The 20,854-nt window shown below is 43.5% G+C and overlaps 1 protein-coding gene across 3 annotated transcripts in view; it reads left to right on the top strand.

Moving 5' to 3' along the window:
* TRPS1 (transcriptional repressor GATA binding 1) overlaps nucleotides 1-20,854 on the top strand; it is an 832,359-nt gene that overhangs the window by 294,533 nt on the left and 516,972 nt on the right. For all 3 annotated transcript variants that reach the window (XM_069621533.1, XM_069621534.1, XM_069621532.1), the window contains exon 3: nucleotides 10,135-11,261. In XM_069621533.1, the coding sequence (XP_069477634.1) occupies nucleotides 10,135-11,261 (1,127 nt within the window). The remainder of the gene's footprint in view (nucleotides 1-10,134; nucleotides 11,262-20,854) is intronic.

The following is a 20,854-nucleotide window of genomic DNA, read 5'->3' as shown; positions in this document are numbered from 1 at the left end:
AAGACCCTAGTGGTGAAGGAGTGGTTGCAGAAGTCAGCCAGAGCAGGGGCCAAGGTGTCAATGTGGTCCTTAATGGTCTTCGAGGAACAGGGGTCAACCTGTTTTGACGAGACTTTCATAGATCGGACTTGTTTCGAAACCTCATCTGGGGAGAACAGGGGAAAGGAAGAGACAGAGGGAGGATAGGTGGCCGAAGAAGGGCCAGAGGAAGAGCAGGGGTCCTGAATTTTAGAGATGATATGAGAAGCCAGGGTCGTGCACAAGGGCCTTGGAGGGGACAGGAGAGATAAAGACTGCAGCAGGATTGGCCAGCTCCTTGCAGATTTTAAAGAGTTCGGCCGAGTTGTTAGATGCCGCAGAGACACAGACTGGAATGTGGGCTCTCTTCTTGGTGCGGACAGAGAGCCGGCATTGCCTTTGGAGCAGGCGGCAGGCCAATTTGTCAGAGGATGTACCGGAAGCATGCCATTTCCTCTCAGCTACCTTGCACTCCAAGATGGATCATTGTATCAAATACCACCTATAGGGCGAATGGAGTGCAATTAACCTTAAACTGAATTGTATATGTGTATTAATTCCATTTAATCCCATTCAGTGTGTTATGTTATGAACAGTTAATTGACCCAGAGTAAGTAGCACGAGATTCCAAGTTCCATTGCTAATACTTTCCAAACGCTGTATAATAGTACAAGGCTGCAGCAGTCCTAAAGGCCATGTGGCTAGTTTAAGTGGAAATTATGTGTCATGGCAGAGTAGGATATCACAAAATCTGTATTAAACTGCAGATCAGTAAAATGTTGCTGTGGAAGACACATGTTTGTCTTTAGTTTGATCACCCTGCATTCTCGTACATTATTAGGACATTTAAAATGCAGACACAAACATCATTGTTCATTTTAGAAGAAATCAGTTGGAAACATAAAGTAAGAGTGCATATCTCAACCATAGTCATGTATGGAACGCACAGGATGTGACTGGTCTTGTAAGGGCGTGAAGTGGATGGACTAGCAGAGGCTATGTGAAGACCACCTCCTTGTGTTTGAATCTGTCGTAATGAGTGCCGTTGAGTCTGCTTTGCATTACTGAAACCTCAGCAGCACAGGGCATTGCTCAATGCAGCCTGATTGATTTAGTCTGCTTCTGTGCAGATCCTTTCTGAATATGAATAAGGCAGTCCATGTGCATTGGAATATAAAGTCCTGTGGCCTCATCGGAGTGAAACTTTATTTACCCGCAGAGCATCCACAGTAGCTCTAGGGAACCTGAAGTATTTCAATTCAAACATGAGCGGGAGCCAACTTCAGGTAGGTGTACTTTATTTATTTATTTACTCTCTCTCCAACTGTCTCACCCTTCTCCACGCTCCCACCATTCTACCTTCTACACTAAACATTCACACATAATATCCTGTAAACAGGACGCAGGAGAGCAGAGGATACTACACACACCCCTCCCATCAAATGCAAATAAAAACTAAAACAATAAACCCCTAGATCTATATACACCAAAGCGCAAAATACCTCCATCTCAACACAACAGTGTCATCAGAACCACTGACAGTGTCATCCGAACCAACAGACATGTTCCTTCCCTCATCATCCACGCCACCTATGCTCACTGAACTCTCACAGATGGCACTGAGCGGTCACGCTACTTCACCCACATCCAAGAACCAATTTCTGCCATTGCGATCGCACTCCTGTAAACACTTGCTCACTCGAGAGCCTTCCCATCTTCACTGGCTTACATGGTCCATGTTGCATATGGATCCGGCCTGAATTCTAATTGCATTGTGAAACACTTGCTTTACCTTGTCAGGTTTCGAAAACTAATTTTTACTTGTCAACCCACCCTTCTTAATCCTCACCAAATCACCTGGCTCTAAACCTGTTTTTCCAATTTGCAACCACAACGAATCCTAACATTGCCTTCTTTCAATGTCTCCCGCCTGTTCACCCACACCGGATTCAATACTGTATTGGGCTCTCTTCCTCTCATAATCATGAAGGGAGACTTCCCATTATCTCTGTGCAGATGCCCTGATGCTCCACAACTTCTCATCAATGGTAGCTTCAACTGACAACTTATTCCTAATCGCTAGTTCCGCAGTCTCAACCAATACTTTGTTACACCTCTACACCATACCGTTGGTCTGGGGATGATAAATGGCTGAAAACCTTCACTAAATGCCTACAGCCCTAGCAAAGTTCATCATCTCACCACTTCTAAACTGTGCCTCATTGTCACTAATCATCAGTTTGGGATACCCTCCTCTCCTGAGCACTCATTCAAAGAACTTTATAACATCACTTTTGCCCCTTTACGCACCAGTTTGGTCTCAAACCCTTTGGAGCAGTCTACCATTACAATTAGAAATCTTTTCACTTGTCCCAGGTTACTATAGGGACCAACAATGCCGATACCTACCTGCTCCCATGCTTCTTCTGGCCTGCGCATGACCACCGATTTGGATTTGCATACATTACAACTCTTATCTGAGTTCTGGCAGAGTCAACAACACCTTACAAAATGTCAACCTTGACATCCATATCCTGTCACTAGTACCTAGATCTGACATTCTGCTTGGTACATGTCAATCCGGGATGACCCTGGTGTGCCCTCTCAATCAGGCCTTCTCTCAAACTTTCAGGTGCTATTAATTTGTCCCCTCTCAACAGTAGGTCACCCTCGACAGAACACTCCTCCCTTACCTCCCAAAATGGTAAACTGGAGTCATCCAACATGCTCTTACTAGGCCATCCTCTAACCATGTCGGCTATAACTGTGCTCAGTACCTCATCTCCCTGAAGTTCTTCAACCAGCTTCTCCTTAGGGATGAAATCCACCACCACTGCAATTATATCAACCTCTTCATCTTGAACTTCCTCTCCAGTCTTCAAAGACAGTCACGAGAAAAAATCAGCCACTCACTTTTTTACCCCAGGCACATACTTGACATTAAAATCATTGGGCCTCATTACGACCCTGCTGGTCCGGAAAGAATGGTGGTGGTAAATCTGCCACCGGACCGGCTGTTTAAGAGTCCTGCAGGTGGGAGGTGTCACTCCCACCAGGTCTCACCTTGCAGGTTTAACACCACCCGCCTGTAGGGGGACATGGAAACACCAGCACCATTACAGCATGGTGCCGGTGTTTCCACTTCCCCACTCCCATGGAGTCCTATGGGACACCATGGGAATGGGGATTAACAGAATTCCGCCTCCGGAATTACCGGGTCACTGGGGTTGTAATGCCCCAGTGCTTCCGGCAATCACGGAGGCGGAATGGTATTACGAGTCTGGCGGTAACCTGCAGGAATTTCCAGCACGGTTACCGCCGGACTCATAATGAGGCCCATTGTCTTGCAACCTTATACTCAATCCGTTAACCTCGGTGTCTCTTTACACATACCCTTCACAGTCAACATATCCACCAGCGGCTCATGGTCTGTACAGATGGTCAATCTGTTACCCCACACATACTTCAGGAAGTAGTTCACTCCCCAAACACACATCAACAATTCTCTTTGTATCACAGAGTATCTGCCCTCTACATCAGTCACTGCTCTAGAGGCCTGACAAATCACTCTTTCACAACCATCAACCTCTTGAGATAAGAGAGCCCCCAATCCAATCCATTCTGTCGAGTGAGTGCTCTCCAGTTCAGAACACGTCAGATGTGATCACTCTCTCCTTGCAGAATCCTGAAGTCTGAGCGGTGCGGCTTGACGTGTGGCTCGACGTTCAGAGGTCTTTTCCTCAGAGTGTTCCGGAGTGTTTCAATTGATCTTGTGCACGGTGTGCAGTGTTTGAGCACAGCGGGCAGTACGGAAGAGCAAAAAGCAACAAGTGGCAGTAGTGGTGAGCCAGCGGCAGTGGCGAGCTTAGCAGAGCTCAGTGGAGCCTTACAGAGCAGCAAACCAGCAGAATAATCAAAGGTTGCTTGGGGTTGTGCCACTGTGGATGTTTAACATAGCTTTATGGCTGCCTATATGACACCACCATAACGCTACTTTGGACCACTAGCCCGCTATCCCCATGTGTCAAGTGAATCGGAGAAATTGCATATTGCTTACTATCCCTATAAAGTAGGGGGTGAGTTGAAATAAAGTCCCCAGAGTCTCATAGAGTCTATTTTGTCCACACTGGCACGTGGTGGGCAGCGTGAAAGGTGAGTTTGTTTAATATTAATTGCCCCCCCCCTCTGAAATGAAGAAGCAAAAAGCCTGCAACTATGGTTCATGCAGTGCTACTCCGCAAACGGGCAAAAAACGTGAGAGACTTGATAACACTGAACGTGAGCCAAAATGAAGTTTCTGGCTCTATGACGGGCACAGGTATTGGAAATTCAGACGAGTGCCCAAAAATAGCGGATTCCTTCAGGGTTGCTGTCCCCGACACACAACCATGATTCAGTAGGGTGAGAAGTGGGGAGCATTACCTCCTCCCCCAATCGACAATAATAACTCTCTCTTAAATCTATGTCGTGGCTTGCAAAAATATTCTAATGGAGCGGCATGCACCATGCAGATATATGAATGCGCCACCACTTTACAACAACATAATTGGCGCACAGCTATCGGCTACACCGGATTTAGAGCGACTGCTGTCCACTTCGTCTCGCACTTCTGTTAGCGAAAGTGATTTATCAACAACAGACAGTGAAAGTGACGCTGACATTTCTAGGCAACACCTGTAGTCTAATTTTGCCATTGGTGAAGTGTGTCCTGCTGCGTCATTGAATGCAGTTGCTGCATCGGAAGACGCACTGTGTTCGAACATGGCAAAAGAGCACCAAGACATTAAGAACATTTTAGCGCGTGTGGTAGATATCTTCCTTGAACACAGTGGTTTAACAAATAGCGAGGATGCTTGCCAGTCCTTGCAGGATGATTCAATGCAGACAAGGCATAATATGGTTCTGCAGCAATCCTCTTGCTAGTCTGTTGAAATGCTCACGACTGAAATCACACAGATTGTCTGCGCTCAAAGTGAGAACAGCTGCATGGCTGATGCAGAAGGGGAACTAGCAATGTCAAATAATGGGGGCAACGTTTCAACTCCACTTCCAGAGACCCCCATTGCTACAATCAGGGAGAAGTGAGCCATCCGCAACAAAGAACGGAGCCAAAGTTGGCGCATAGACAAAGGGAAAATCGTGAACTCCCCACACAAGGTGACTCGTCCATCCTTGCCCCCTATCATCATTGAGATTACTGACACTCAGCAAACTTTGGCTGATTTGCTCGGAGGCCTAAAGCCGCTGATGAAAGCATTATAAGCCCTGCAGTACATCAGGGCTCGCTGGGCAAATGGGTACGCTCCAAACCACAGCCTAAACGAAAAGAGCCATTGGCAGTTGCACCGAACATGGTGAGAGTTTATCCAGCGCAACAAGATTTCTCACATGTTCCTTGCGAGAGGGCAGCTGCGGTAACTATGGCCTTTAATAATGGAAATATAAATTGGACGCATGAGCCGCCTGTCTCAGAGACCAGATCACAGTTCATGGCATTTACTTCCACCTCTGACATGAATAGACCTTTAACTAGGCAGCACTCCCTCAACAACAGGGTGGATGTGATTTATCGTCCACCACCCGAGACCAAAGTAAGGCTATTTGGGAAATGGGCAAGACTGGAGGAACTACATCCATCATATGAATGCCCATTCATGAATCTAAGGTTCCTATTAGATCTATGGCATAATATTGAGCCTCTGAAGAACATCAACACAGAGGACATAATCTTGGTGGAGTTACCAGATGTGGACAGCAACACTAACTGGGCCCTCATTGAATTCACTTCACCTACAGCAGTGGCATTATTACGTACTTACCACTCAGTTTCCCATGACATGGGTTTTCAATTGGCGATCTGCCAAAAATAGACTATAGATGTTCCAATTAATAAAGACCAGCCCTAAGTGCAAGCTATTACCAAATTACTGGCTGCACCCGCTCATAATTTTATCTGAAAGCAACGGCTTGATGGTGCCGAAAACCACCCCCAATGTAACAAGCTGGAAACAAAGGAAGTAGAGAGCTGGGTCCCTTATACCTTCGACACAAATCAGCTTTGAAGGCATGATATGTTGGCAGATAAGATGACGAATCCAACACTGTAAACTTCATGTTCAACTATTGACCCTGTGCTTAGTAAATAGATTTTATTGGGAACAGTAGCTTCTAATTTGGGGTAAAAAATAAGAATGATTTCTTGGATGAGTTAACAAGATGTCGTTCTCTGCACTTGAGCAACATCACTCTCCCTATGGAATAAATGTTGACTTTGTCAAATGTTAATGATGTTTTAAAAAAGAAAACTAATGATTGGGCAAGAGCTGAGAATGTGTCTAAACTTGAAGGGAAAAAACATTATACAGAATATGGTCGGCAGGGCTTCCAAGATGGAGTACCTTGATCTTACTTAACTAAACTGTCTGACTTGAACTTGAGAATGTTTGACTTACTTGCGATTTAACATCCTACCCAAGACTACGCAGACTGTGTCCTAACGCAATTGAAACTTCAGGTCATGTGTTAACATCATGTTCTCGTCTGAACGTTTCTTACATTAAAGGATGCTGTGAATTCACTGAGCACATTGATTTTATCACATAAGATCAATTTTGGAGCACTTTGTACTCAGCATTTTCAGTACAACATACGTTTGTCAGACAACGTTCTTGGTATTGCACGATATTTGTTTATTTCATTATTGTGGCAGTCTTTTCATAGGTCCATGAGCCTGTAACATAAATATACTAATACAATTTTTTAGGTGGAAATAGTTTTTAGCATATGTGTTAGCAAGTACTATTTGCCCCCAAACCGGAAGGGCTGTGAACCAGTGTGATGTCTGGGTCTGAAGACTCTGCTCTCCACTATGCTCTGTGGGGTACAGGCATATGTTTTGTGTCTCTTCACTTGAGCTTCAAAGTTTCTACTTTATATTTGGACCTTATTTGGGATTTTTTAGTGCTATATGTACCAGAAGTACACAGTGTTGCATACACTGAGCGTAGCCTCGGATTATCAAAAACGAAATATACTGGAGTGTGCTAAAGTGGTAAAGTAGAGCTGGCTTTTAATAACTATGATTGTGCTTGTATTTTACAAAATGGAAATATACTTCTACTAAATTGTGCAATGAGTAACATTCGAACTGTGTAATTCATTGTAAGGTGGATTTATAATGAAATTGTGTCAATGGGTGCATTGAACACTATGTTAAACTACTATGGTAGTTACATTTGGAATACACTGGCACAGCATATACCAGCAATCTACTAAGATTGCCAAACAGGTAGACTGCCATTTTGCAATTCTGTGTATTGTTTGATTTCCAAATGGTTGTTAGATCCCGGATTCCCCAGACTGGATATATTCTGAAATCGTGCAAAATGGCACTATACTGGGAATATACTGGCAATGTGTGGCAGGAAACTGTGGTCATAAAGGGATTCTGCATACTGGATTATAAAACACGCAATATGCCATCACTGGGAACACTCAGAATATACTGGGGTTGTGGAAACGCGCTGTAAACTGGAATTACTCAAGCTGGAGTGCAGGAGGGTTGTCAAAATATAGTTTTACAAACAGGGATTATAGTAGGTTTGCTAAATGGAGACTAGACCAGGATTGCAGAATGGGGGGGATTTTGGGTGCTTCAAACGTTGAATGCATTGGATGTCAAAATGGCAATAGAGGTGCATTGAAAAACTGGAAAAGTCAAACTGGGAGTTTGCTGGATTCCCAATATGGGACTGCTGAGATTATGTAGACTGCACATATAACTGCAATTGTACAATTTGGGAATTTATTGCATTTGTTTAACCATAAACTGGACCAAAATGGTAGCTTACTGTGTTTGTCAAAATGCAACACACTTGAATTGGTATTTTATATAATGTTACGCTAAATGGCTTTGTCTTCATGTAATGTCACAATTATCGGGTAATAATGTCATATTAGAATATGGGGTCATGCCATGCAATATGATGTAGTGTAATATGTCATGGTGCCAGGTCATTTTGTCATGTCATGATATCATGTCATAAAGCTTTGTCATGCCATGTCATATCATGGAATGTCATTTCATGCCATGTCATGCTGTCATGGAATGTCATGTCATCATACCATACTGTCATGTCTCTACTGGGATTACAACAGGGCTGTTCAAAATCAGTGCATAAGAGAACTTTTAGAGGTTTTCCTCTGGGATTATTTAATGGAGAATCTGAATTTCACACTTGCAGTTTGCATGAAAGTCAGGAAAAGCGCAATGACCACACTTACTCGAGCCTTAGCTCCAGCGCTTACACTGGAGCAGATTCTGTCATTCCACCACTTCTAATAACAGACTTATTTGGTTATTGCAATGGAACTTCAATCATCAATGCATGCACAATAGCGGCAATTGTTCTGTATTTGATTTGATAGGCTTGATTTGGGCGTTAGGACCAGCAAAATGTCCAGACTTGTGCTGCTGTTAGTGGCAGTAATTAGACCAGTGAAAATGTGGACATTCAGTTGGTGCATCGAACACCTTGCGAATAACGCATTGCACCGTTGTGAAATCCAGACATATTTACTAATTTCACTGACACTACAATCAGTAAAGATGTGGTCACTGTTTCAGTGCTAAAACTAGTGAAAACTGGCTTATTGCCCTGATGATACAGCAAGTAAAGGGTGTTTTCCATAAAGAAGTTCCCATATTTGAGTGTGTCCATAGCCCAACACCAGACCCGCCTTCCTGCAGTCTGGCTATGGTGGATTGGGACTGTCATCCCAGTCTGTGAACTAGTAGGAATGTACTTTGATGTGCACTGCTTCCTGCTGCCTCAAAGCCTAGCAAGGCCCTCGACCACCATGGGCTCACGTTGGCTTCTCTTCGTTCCCATACTGGAGACAGAAGATTCAACCACCTGATTAGGAGAGCAGTTAAGACCAGGTAATGATGGGCTGTGTGGAACATATTGTAAACTGACCATGATATGGGATATTGGAAATGATGTGCTAAGCGTGCATAATGTAGGGTAGCAATGCTGTGCAAAGCAGGTGAATTGGAAATCATAGAATTAATAGACACTGTTAAGGATCATGTCAAGTGGTCATACAGCAATTTTATTACTGGAACTCATATGATCTGGTAATGATTTGCAAAGTGGGTTTTGTTGGAAACCAGCAATAATGTGTTAACTAGGACTAATGCACACCAGCTGTGTTGAGGTGTCTGAGTTCATACATAAGTTCATAAACGAACAGAGAGTAAATATGAATTAATTTCAGGTAACTTCATTGCTTCATGAATTACATAGGATGTTTTTACTCAACTCCAGTGGATATGAACATTTATCCTGCAGAATATACACAGATCGTTGCAGAAGACAGATGAACCCCCAGAGATATTCCCCAGCACAGGGCGTCTGTCCGAGTTGGAAAATGCTTTGTAGGATAGTGAATGTGTGAACCATATTTACAGTATTTGAAACAAAAGCAAACATGAAAACAAGACCATGATGGACATTGCGAATCCTGTTTCTGCCAGGGGGTTTTACTGCGTAGGCAAACATGGAGAGCTGCAGATAGGTGGTTATATTTTCACATCATGCGCCTGGCCTCCACTTTCTGTTCCATACACGTCCAGTGGGTCAACAGCAGCAATAGCCATGATTGCATGAATGTATGGAGGAATTAATATGTAAATGACTAGACGTGATTAGCAGGTGTCTGTAAAATGGCCTTTTTCATTCTATTATCCATATCTGCATCCATCCTGCTGAACCTTTCCTGCCAGAAGCTCGTCTTTCATCTTTAACCCCCAATGCCAGATAACTAGTAGTACACTTTGCGGATCAGCATTATTCACAGGGTAATGGTTTGTCCTGATCAAGGCATCTTTTATGATCTGCACTGTAAATCCTTTCCAATAAGGAGCCTAGCAGAGCTCTGGAGAGTGTAGCATGCTTCTAGAGATGTCATTAAGTATTCACTGAGTCTGGATACTCACTGCCATACAGCTCCATCTTAACAACTCCTCATGGGTGTAATTTGATGGAATGTTAATGCTTAATTTTTCAAAGGTTACAAATCTAAAAACACATGTCTTTTGTGTCATGTTCACAGGTTACATTGGGTGGCACGTTTATTGGAATTGGGCGCAAAACTCCTGATTGTCAAGGTAACACCAAGTACTTCCGCTGCAAGTTCTGCAACTTTACGTACATGGGCAACTCCTCAACGGAGCTGGAGCAACACTTTTTACAGACACATCCGAACAAAATGAAGGCAGCTCAACCCCCTGAATCTGGGAAACCTTCCGAAAAGAACTACAACAAATCCAGCCCTTCCCCACGATCTTGTGATTCTGTAGATTCGGGCAAATGGCAGGACAGGATCACTGTCAAATCTTCGGATGACACCCCCGTTGGGTACTCTGTCCCCATCAAACCAACAGATTCTTCCAGGCTGAAGAGTTCAGAGGAAGCCCACTACTACTGGTGCAAGTTCTGTAGTTTCAGCTGCGAATCCCCCAGCACGTTCAAACTCCTAGAACATTACAGCAGACAGCATGCAGGAGGGCAGTCTGGAGGCCTTACTCCAGATTTAAATGACAAGCTCACCCGGGGATCAGTCATCAATCAGCAAGATTTCACCAGAATTGCAGATGGAGAGCTCACCCCAAAATCCGAAAAGGCCTTAAGCTTGTCTAAAAAGAAAGATTTTGCCAGCAAAGCAGTGGAGGATGGCATGGTGACGAGCTACAATTGTCAGTTTTGTGAATTTAGGTATTCAAAGAGTCACGGATCAGATGTTATAGTGGTGGGACCCCTCCTACGCCATTACCAGCATCACCACAATATTCACAAATGCACCATTAAGCACTGCCCTTTTTGTCCACGAGGTCTCTGCAGCCCCGAAAAGCATCTTGGGGAAATCAGCTACCCCTTTGCTTGCAGGAAAAGTAACTGTTCCCACTGTGCTCTCTTGCTGTTACATCTGTCAGTTGGCATAACAGGGAGCACCAGAGTTAAACATCAGTGTGATCAGTGCCCATACTCATCGCCTGATGCGGACATCCTCCTCCTTCATTATGACACGGCACACACCGCACAGGCCTGCGAGGTTAAACAGGAGCCACACCCTGTCCAAGTAACAGACGGGCATCTGGCCATCAAAGAAAGCAGAAACCACTCGTGTAGCAAATGCGATTTTGTTACCCAAGTGGAAGAGGAGATATCGCGACACTACAGGTAAGCTGGTTTTGAAACAACGCAATTTAATTACTAGAACAATTAGTGCTAGAATTCACGGATTTGCACTGTTTATTACACAAATTATATATTGTCTGAAAACCCATCAGCATTCATTTTCATTGCTTATTTAAATCCAAAACAGGTAAGAAATGTGATTAAGGATTTACTGTTAATGAAGTGTTTAAATATCCTAATTCGACCACTCTCGTTAAGTGCCCTCACTGTATGTACTTCTGAGGACCTTTTTTTATCCTTTTAATAGAAAACACAAGTATGATCGTTTTTTTCTATCCACAATCTTATTTGTGCAGTTTCAACACATTGATCACTGGGTCTCCGCCCTAACTTTTCATCGCGGACCCAGGAAGGGAACACAATGCTCAAATCGGCTGCCAATGTTCAAAGCACACTTATCTGCCATTTTTTACTTTAAAAAGGTAAAGGTTTGGGGGGAGGGATTAAAAAAGTTTTTTTGGTTTCCAGTGATAATAGAGAATACAATTACAGAGAATGCTATAACAGAGAAACAAAAGCAGAGAACATTTTTTTTAAATAGATATGGGGTGAGGTAAGGGGGTAAAACAGGTGGGAATGGGGTTGGGGTTGATTTAGGCACATAGAGAGAAACAGGAAGTTTGGGAGGGGACATTTTGTATTGTTTTCACTGAAAAAGCCTTCTCTGTTTTGTATTCTCTGTAATCACATAGAACCGTATTTTGGGAGGGTGGGGGAGTTTCCCTTTAATAAATATATAACTAGATAAGGGATTAGCTTTTCTTATTGGAGATATGCAAATGTGACAAGAACATTGGACAGCCCTGCATGTAGTCATTCTCATGCTCATCACAGACCTTAATCATATAATACATGCACGAGTCATTGTGAATTCCCACAAAAAGTAGGATCTCGCATTCTGTTTATATAACACTCAGATAACTGCACTCACATTTTAAATTGAGTCATGATTAGTCATAGCGTTATAATGCATGGGAACGTATACCACTTTCTTCCTTTGCTGTTGTCTCCAAATACAGGCACTCTATCTAGGTGATCATCCAATACATTTCAACTCTTCCTGAGAGTCCCATCTTCTGTCTGCTGGGGTCACCATTTCATTCTTAAGGGTACAGTTTTGTGCCAAATAATGTTTTGCAGTTGAAAGAATATCTTATTAAACATACAGTAATGGCTGCCTTCAGAAATTGTCGCTATTGGTGATCACTTCTGTTGGGTAGGATGCAATGAGGATAAAAAGATAGTATTCTTGAACCCGTGCAATAATTACGTATTCAAGTGGTGTTCCATCCTATTTTAATCGCATATTTTTATTTTATTCATGTGTGTAGTATAGGGCAGCTCCACACAACTTTACATGGAATTCATGTGCTGATAAGCATATTTGTGCTTCAGTAGCCTAGGCCCAAATATATTTACATTTGCCACCTTTGATGCAAAACATCCCTTCTACTTTGTTGATTCACTTAGGTGTGTTTCGAGAATTTCTTTCAATACCTGCAACAATTCCATGTCCCCAAATGTCATTCGGTTCCCTACAACTTTCTAGATCACATTATGTTATGCTCTGTCCATTTCTGCAGTTGTCTTATTTAGATATATGCAGTTTATGGTACTTGTTTAAATTAATTCATAATCAACGAATCTATAAACATGTAAATAATGCTGGTGCCTGATCAGAAAAACTAATTTTTGAATGAAATGTGCAAACAAATACATTTTAATATTGAAAATACGATATTGGAAGGATATATGTTACAATTAATTTAAATATGCAAACCCACTTTAAAAAACAGCGGGTAGGTACCAAAGAATCCTCAATTCTATTATTAATAATAATATGTACTAAAATGCTCAAGAGAGTATGGAAGGAAGATATTGAATTTTATTTTTTAAAGTAAAGTCTATAAATGTTTTGGGAATGTTGTCAAGCTGAAGTAGAATTACGTGAAAGGCATGACTTTCACTCCAAGCAATCCATCACAACATTTCTGTACATGCTTAAAATGAGCAGTTCCCGACCTCTGATACAAGCAACCTATGAGAGAGAGAGAAGTCCGGTGCAATCAATCTATACAGAGATATTACTATTTTAATTATTGATATTTGTATAATAGTGTTCCTCCATGCTGCGGCATGTGAACAGATGGGAAGGGATGGTCGTGAATTGCCGTTAACCACAAGTTGACATGGCCGTACACCCTGCAGGAAACAGCAACACTTTTACCATCGGAAATCCTGTCAAGCTAATTCCCCATACCCGCACCTGAATTGTAGCCTCTTGCTTGAGAGGTGCAGCAACAACGTTCGTAGATGATATTGCTGCTCTAGTAGAATTAGCCTCTTCTGGCAATCTTTCCAGGTGTCTGTGACGAATTGACTTCTGCCCTGCAGGAGTACAAGGATTAGTAGAGGCTAAAACGTCCACTCAGCCCTCACACTTCTACAAACTAAGAGAGTACACAATCATAAAGGTAATAAAACATGCACAGTCCAAGAGATCTACCTCCTTTGCCATTTGTGGTAATGTGGGTAGAGGGAAGGCTATACTCTTAAGAGGGGTGTGAATGGGGTTCAGTAGCAACCCAAGCAGTATAACAGTCCACAATAAAGGAATGTGTAATCAAGGTTCTATACAAATATATACACTTTAATTAAACAAAATAATAACTAACTAGAAAAATACTACACAAAACCTACCCCTGAGGGACACAGAATAAGCAAAGATACTAGATGCATCACTCTGGGTAATGAATCAGGGTTGTGCCTGACCTGCCCATGCCGGGTGCGACGCGGCACCACAGCGAGGCTGAGCCTCGATCTGGCCCTTATTTTGCATTGGGCTTCCGCCGGCAGGCGGATGAGCCGGCGGCCTGCATGAAGGCCGTATAAAGGCCCTGTTTGCGCCTGTTAGCGGCCTGGAGCGGTATTGAACGGCCCCAGAAAACACCTACAGACAGAACTTAAATCGCATCAGGAACTCAAACCGCCCGTTCTCCGCATGCCCTCGCTGCTTTTACCATCCAGTCTCGGAGCATGCATCTGCAAATAAGGCTCACAGTACAAAGGTAAACTTAAAAGCAAACGTTCAATAGTATCCTTGCATGAGCTGCCTGATTTTCCCTGCATCTCCGCCCTAGACTAATTTCACTACTTCCATAGTACACCCCACCCTTCGGCTGATGCACTGCATTTCTGCTATTGTGATTTCTCTAAGTGATCTGCTCTTCCATAGCATTACATATTGTGCCCCATGGTCAGGTCCAGTATCCCTTTGACCTTTGCTGAGCCCTGTGTTGTGCCCCATGGTCGCCATTCGACCACATTTAACCTTTGCTGAGCCCTGTGTTGTGCCCTATGGTCGCCATTCGACCACATTTAACCTTTGCTGAGCCCTGTGTTGTGCCCTATGGTCGCCATTCGACCACATTTAACCTTTGCTGAGCCCTGTGTTGTGCCCTATGGTCGCCATTCGACCACATTTAACCTTTGCTGAGCCCTGTGTTGTGCCCTATGGTCGCCATTCGACCACATTTAACCTTTGCTGAGCCCTGTGTTGTGCCCCATGGTCGCCATTCGACCACATTTAACCTATGCTGAGCCTTGTGTTGGACCTTGTTGCGCCCTAGGTATGCTTTACTAGTGAATGCCTCACCTAACCTACATATGCCTTGTTAGTGAATGTCTCACCTAGCCCCGTTGTGCCTTGCTACCGAATTGCCCATTCGTGCCTTGTCAGTGAACGCCCCACCCTGCTGCCTATAGTCCTAAGCACCCACGTGCACATATCTGACTCACTAAAAATGCTGCATCCATTATTACACTACAGCATTATAGCTGCCTCTCTAAGATTTATCACCATGACCCAAGAACACCTTACGGCATCTCCTGCCTCGATATTAGACCCGGCCCTACATACGTTGCCCAATACAGCGACTAATAACCCTACCAACTCTCCACCAAACAACATTAGTACCAGAGGCGAAACCTTCACCTCCCTCCCACCCACCTCACTAGACAGAAATCTTAAACTTCGCGCAAGACTCACACAACTTTATGAACCACCCAGAAGAACCCTACCATCAACCAACCTAAAAACAAATTACCCATATAAACCACACCGGACGGCAACAACAAATGTCACTACAATCAAAACACAAAAGTTCAAGACCTCAGATACCAACCTAACTACCCTTAGCCTAACAAACATGCCCAAAGAGATGCTAGTACTCAAAGGAGCACTCCTTAATGCGAGATCCCTTGTCGCCCATGCCCTTGACATAGCCGACCTCATCATAGAACACAATCTGGACTTACTGGCAGTAACCGAGACCTGGCTACATAACGCAGCTGGACCATCGCTAATGCTAGCCATTCCAGAAGGCTACACTATAACAAGACAAGACAGGGATGGCACACGAGGTGGTGAAATTGCCATCATCTCCAAATTGAGCCTCTCTCTCAGAACATCCCCTCCTCAAATCCTACAATCCTGTGAAAATATCTCGGTTAAATTCCAGATAAATAACATACAAACCCTCACCATCCACCTAATTTATAGACCCCCAGGTCCTCTCGGTACCTTCGACGAGGACTTGCATAGCCTGATTACCAACAACCTTAAACCTACCTCCCAGCTTCTACTATTAGGAGATTTTAACCTTGGCTTTAATGACCCTATGGACAAACAAGCCTTAGACATAGCCAATACCATCAATGCATCAGGCCTGTTTCAGAAAGTCAACAGACCCACTCACGCCAAAGGGAGAACACTAGACTGGATAGCAGACTACAACTGCACAGCCTCTATCACTTCCATCTCCCCCCAATCATGGACAGATCACTCTCTCGTAACCTTTAACCTATTCACAGCCAGACCTTCTCCGACGGTCCCATTGTTAGCACCGCCTTGTCTAACCAGAAACAAAAAGAGTATTACAGCAGAAAAAGTCATCCCCGCCATCCTACCCACGTTAAACGCTCTATCTGACAATCTAGACCCTAGTACCCTAGTTGAAGAATATAACAAGATTATGCTCAACACATTGGACAAAATCGCCCCCGCTCAAACCTAGAAAAAGCAAACCTAAAGCGCACCTTAACAAATGGTTCACTCCCCAATTGAGAGACTTACGACTCCTAAAAAGAAAAAGTGAAAATTCCTGGAGACTACGTCCCTCTATCGAAATAAAGCAAAACTATCCTCCATCTCCTCTCACTTTAAAAAAGAAGTAAACCTTGCCAAAAAGAATTCCTATGATGAACGTATCACCAACTCTAATTCTAGCATGAGAGAACTCTTCACCATACTGAAGGAATTAGAGTCACCAATAGCCACATCAGACTTAGTTACCAAGGATAAGACTTGGTGCACAGATATCCAAAATGCGCTAGCAAATCAAATTAATACACTTCAAACCAAAATACAACAAAAGAAAGATATGCTCAACCTTCAGCACTCCCCTAATACCTCTATACATAGTATCCCACCAGAGGCAAACAACAAATTTCACTTCTCCAAAACATCCCCACTAGAAGTAGAAAAAATCATTCTTTCACTCAAACCATCTAACTGCAAGGGCGATACTTGCCCAGCACAGTTAATAAAAGACGCTGCCAGAGACCTCTCACCATTTATTTCTAAATTAATCAATGCCTCCTTCACATCAGGCACTATCCCAGCCAATTTAAAACATTCCTGGGTGCTCCCACTTCTCAAAAAACAGACCTTAGACCCACTTATCCCAACCAACTACCGCCCCATTACCACTGTGCCATTCCTCCTCAAAATATTGGATAAAGCTGCCTATATTCAGATACAAAAACACCTTGATTTATATAAGCTCCTAGGAGCAAGACAATCTGGTTTCCGGCCACTTCACGGAACGGAAACCGCCTTAATTGATTTAAAAACGCAGGTCGACGAGCTGAGGGATGGTGGAGGAACAGCACTCTTGCTCCTACTTGATCTCTCAGCAGCATTCGACTTGGTCGATCACAAGGTACTCTGCAAACACCTGGACTCTGCTGCCCATTTCTCTCCTGAGGCCATCAAATGGCTAGAATCCTTCCTCAGCGAAAGAACAATGAGAGTTTTTTCCCCATCGGCCGCAGCTGACCCTACCCCTATATTATGTGGCGTTGCCCAGGGTTCCTGTGTCTCGCCTACCCTATACAATATCTTCACCAAACCCTTGTTCGATGATCTAGACCTTCTGGGTATCACCTACACTAACTATGCAGATGATACACAGATTCTCCTCCCGCTTTCTGGGGATCATAGGAAGGACTCGGAATTGGTGAACAGGGTATATCTCGTCGTTCAAGCATGGATGGCCACACATGGGTTGTGCTTGAATGACGACAAGACGGAGCTGATAATCCTGGGAACACATATGAACACCAAAAAATTAGGTCAGGAATTCTCCTCCTTCAATATTGATGGAAATCCTATCACGGTCTCCAAGGAGGTAAAAACCCTCGGTTTCTATTTGGATTCCACACTATCATTCGACAAACAACTAAAATCCTTGGCCTCCATCACCGCATACACCTGCAAACTGATAAGAGCAGGCAAGCCCTTCCTCTCCAATGACAGTTGCATGATCCTGGCTAGAGCACTCATCCTCTCCAGGATTGACTACTGTAATGCCCTTTACAGTGGCGCCAACAAATCTACCATTCAGAAACTTCAAACGCTCCAAAACAATGCTTTGCGAGCAGCGCTTGGCATAAACAAAAGAACACACATCTCCACCATTAGACGTCAACACAAATGGCTATCTACAAACCACAAAATTCAATTAAAAATGATCTCCTTGACACATAAAGCTCTTAACAACGCCGCCCCAAGCTACCTTACGAACAAAATACAAAAAAAAACCTCCATCAGACCTATCAGAGCTACCAATACTAACTGTCTGATAGTACCGAGATTTAAACTTACCACGGTTGGTGTGAATAGTTTCCCTGTGAAGGCGGCCAAAACCTGGAATCTACTACCCAACAATCTAAGAGCAGATCAGCCGTACCCACTATTTAGAAGGAATGTTATCCAATATCTTATCTCCAACGATCACTAGATATAGGTTTATAACATTCCCAGACCTGACACTTGTCCTCTGACACTTGTCCTCTGTCTCACGATATGTTATGCGTACCATCCCCTATGTAATTCATCGACCTGCACGATGATGGTCCTGCACATTTGTATAATATTACTGTATCCTGTATAATTTGTATAACTTGTATAATATCTATAATATCCATTACTGTATCTTGTATAATATGTATAACTTTTACTGTATCCTGTATAATCTGTAACAATGTAAGTTTTGCATTATCCTACCTGCTGCGCCCTTCTACCTATGGGTCCGGAGCGCATTAGAAATAAAATAAACAAACAAACAAACAAACAAAAGGCAAGCAAAAGCAACAATGTTCTTGAAAAAGGATATTTACTTGTGAGCCAAAAGGGTTCAACTTGACCTAACTAGTCTGTAGGGACCACCAAAAATGGAACAGGGGACAGTTACCATTCAATAGTGCCTTATTTGCAGCTCTTGGTGGTTCAGCAGCACCGAACCAGACTTCTTGGCACTGTGTGACGATCGATAGAGAGCAAAAGGCAGCAACACAGGGTCCTGCTGGATCAAATGTGTTGAACAGTTCTTGAAACATGCTCCAAGCAGTTCAACAGCGAACAAGAGGGGAACAAACAGGGGCACCCCACCAGGCTTTCTGTCGGATTACACATAACCCTTTCACAGTTGAACTGGGTCAACAGGGCTAGTACATGTGCAATATCAATTTAATGTGGCTGGGATAACTCTGAGGGATGCTGGCCACCATACCCTAACTCAGGTATGGCTTATATTTACAGTTGTATGTGCCACTAGGACAACATATCCACAGTTCTGTAGTTTTTGGAACAGGGTGCATATTTTAAAGGCAGCCCCTGCGCTGCAGAGATTTGGGTGATACTGAGGGCCCCTGTGACCTCTGAACCTGCTCTTTGCCTGTGATAGAGCAGGTGCTGCAAATCAACATACAGATGAAGCCAGGCCCAAGTACACACTATGCTTTTGGCTTGGAGTATATGACAGGGGAATCTGATTAACAGATTTCCCTTTCAGAGATAGATTTACCCGCATTATTTTATTATTTAATAAAAAATCAAAAAAGCCAAAGCTTTCAAATCCTTGCCAGATGGCAATTAATCGCTAGGTCTTTAAACTCCCAAGTTGAACAACCACAAACTCTGCCAGACTGGGACTGCTGAACGAAAGGACGATAATGCAGCATGTTAATAGCCCTCCCCACATCAAGGGCAATACATACATTTTATCCTCACCCCCACCCATCCACTGCTAGGCACCCATTGAAGTGGATGGATCGGATTATGCTACCATGCCAGTTCATCTCACTTGTGCGATACCCAGCAACAAATGGCAACAGCCACCCACACCCAGCACACACCACTCCTACGAGGTCTTCCTAGTAGATGGTATAGAATTGAGCCTGCTTCCCCATCAGGAACCAGCTACACCACAACTGACATTAACTCACTCCTCTCCACATTCAACCAGAGCGTAGGCACTCTCAGTGACATGCTTGTCCCATTTGGACTGTACAGAGGAAGGGTGACACCAGTCACTCTCTGGTACTGCCACAAACTCATAGACAGTAAACGGGCCATTCACTAGATCAGATAGAAAAAGCAAGTAGCAATAACAAAACATAGGCTTATTTTGACATACTCAAACAACTGCACTTCTCCACATAAAAACAGCGAAGGCCACATAATTATACTTCCACAATAACCAAGACAACTAACAAAAGCAGCACCCTATATCGGGCAATACAACACAATATAACCATCCCCCAGAAACGCCTATTCCAGAATCAATAGATTGCAATCAACACTTTCTTTCCCAATGATATTTCAAAAATCAGATACCATATTGATTGCACAGTGGTGTCCAAACCAGCACCACAGCGGATTATGTCTCTGGAGGAACAAATATCGTCTCACCCTGGTCCCACCTTTGATAGATGAACTCTCTGTCATCCTTACATCCCACAGATCCACCACACCTTTGAGTATGACACCTCAATCACCAAGCGCTCTTGCCCCTCTCCGAATTGTTCATTTTTTCTCTCCACCCCTCCAGATGAATGCACCTGCTCCTCACAAAAGCAGCCCTTGATGCTGATAACTGTTCAAATTACAGCCACATCACCAACTTTCAATTTTCGGGAAAAGTGATAGAAAAACATGTCACCCTACAGTTACAACAAATAGACCAACAGGACCAATTGCTGGATTCCTATCCGGAATCAGGCTCAGGTGCAGCACAGAGACAGCCACCACGCTGGTCATCAATGATGTCTTACACGTTATCGACAGAGCAGAGGCATACCTCTTGGTCCTGCTCCGAGTTAATCATGGGACACGCTTCACACTTTCAAGACAAGGATGGGCTTCAAGGATTCTCTACTAGCATGGTTCTCAGTCTACCAGCTGAATAGTTTAGGAACCACACGGATCCAGTCTATTACTATTCAGCTTCTAC

Source organism: Ambystoma mexicanum, chromosome 5q (genome assembly GCF_040938575.1).
Source record: "Ambystoma mexicanum isolate Mex_15411 chromosome 5q, UKY_AmexF1_1, whole genome shotgun sequence".
Lineage (NCBI taxonomy): Eukaryota > Metazoa > Chordata > Amphibia > Caudata > Ambystomatidae > Ambystoma > Ambystoma mexicanum.
This window is presented reverse-complemented; position numbering and strand designations above follow the sequence as displayed.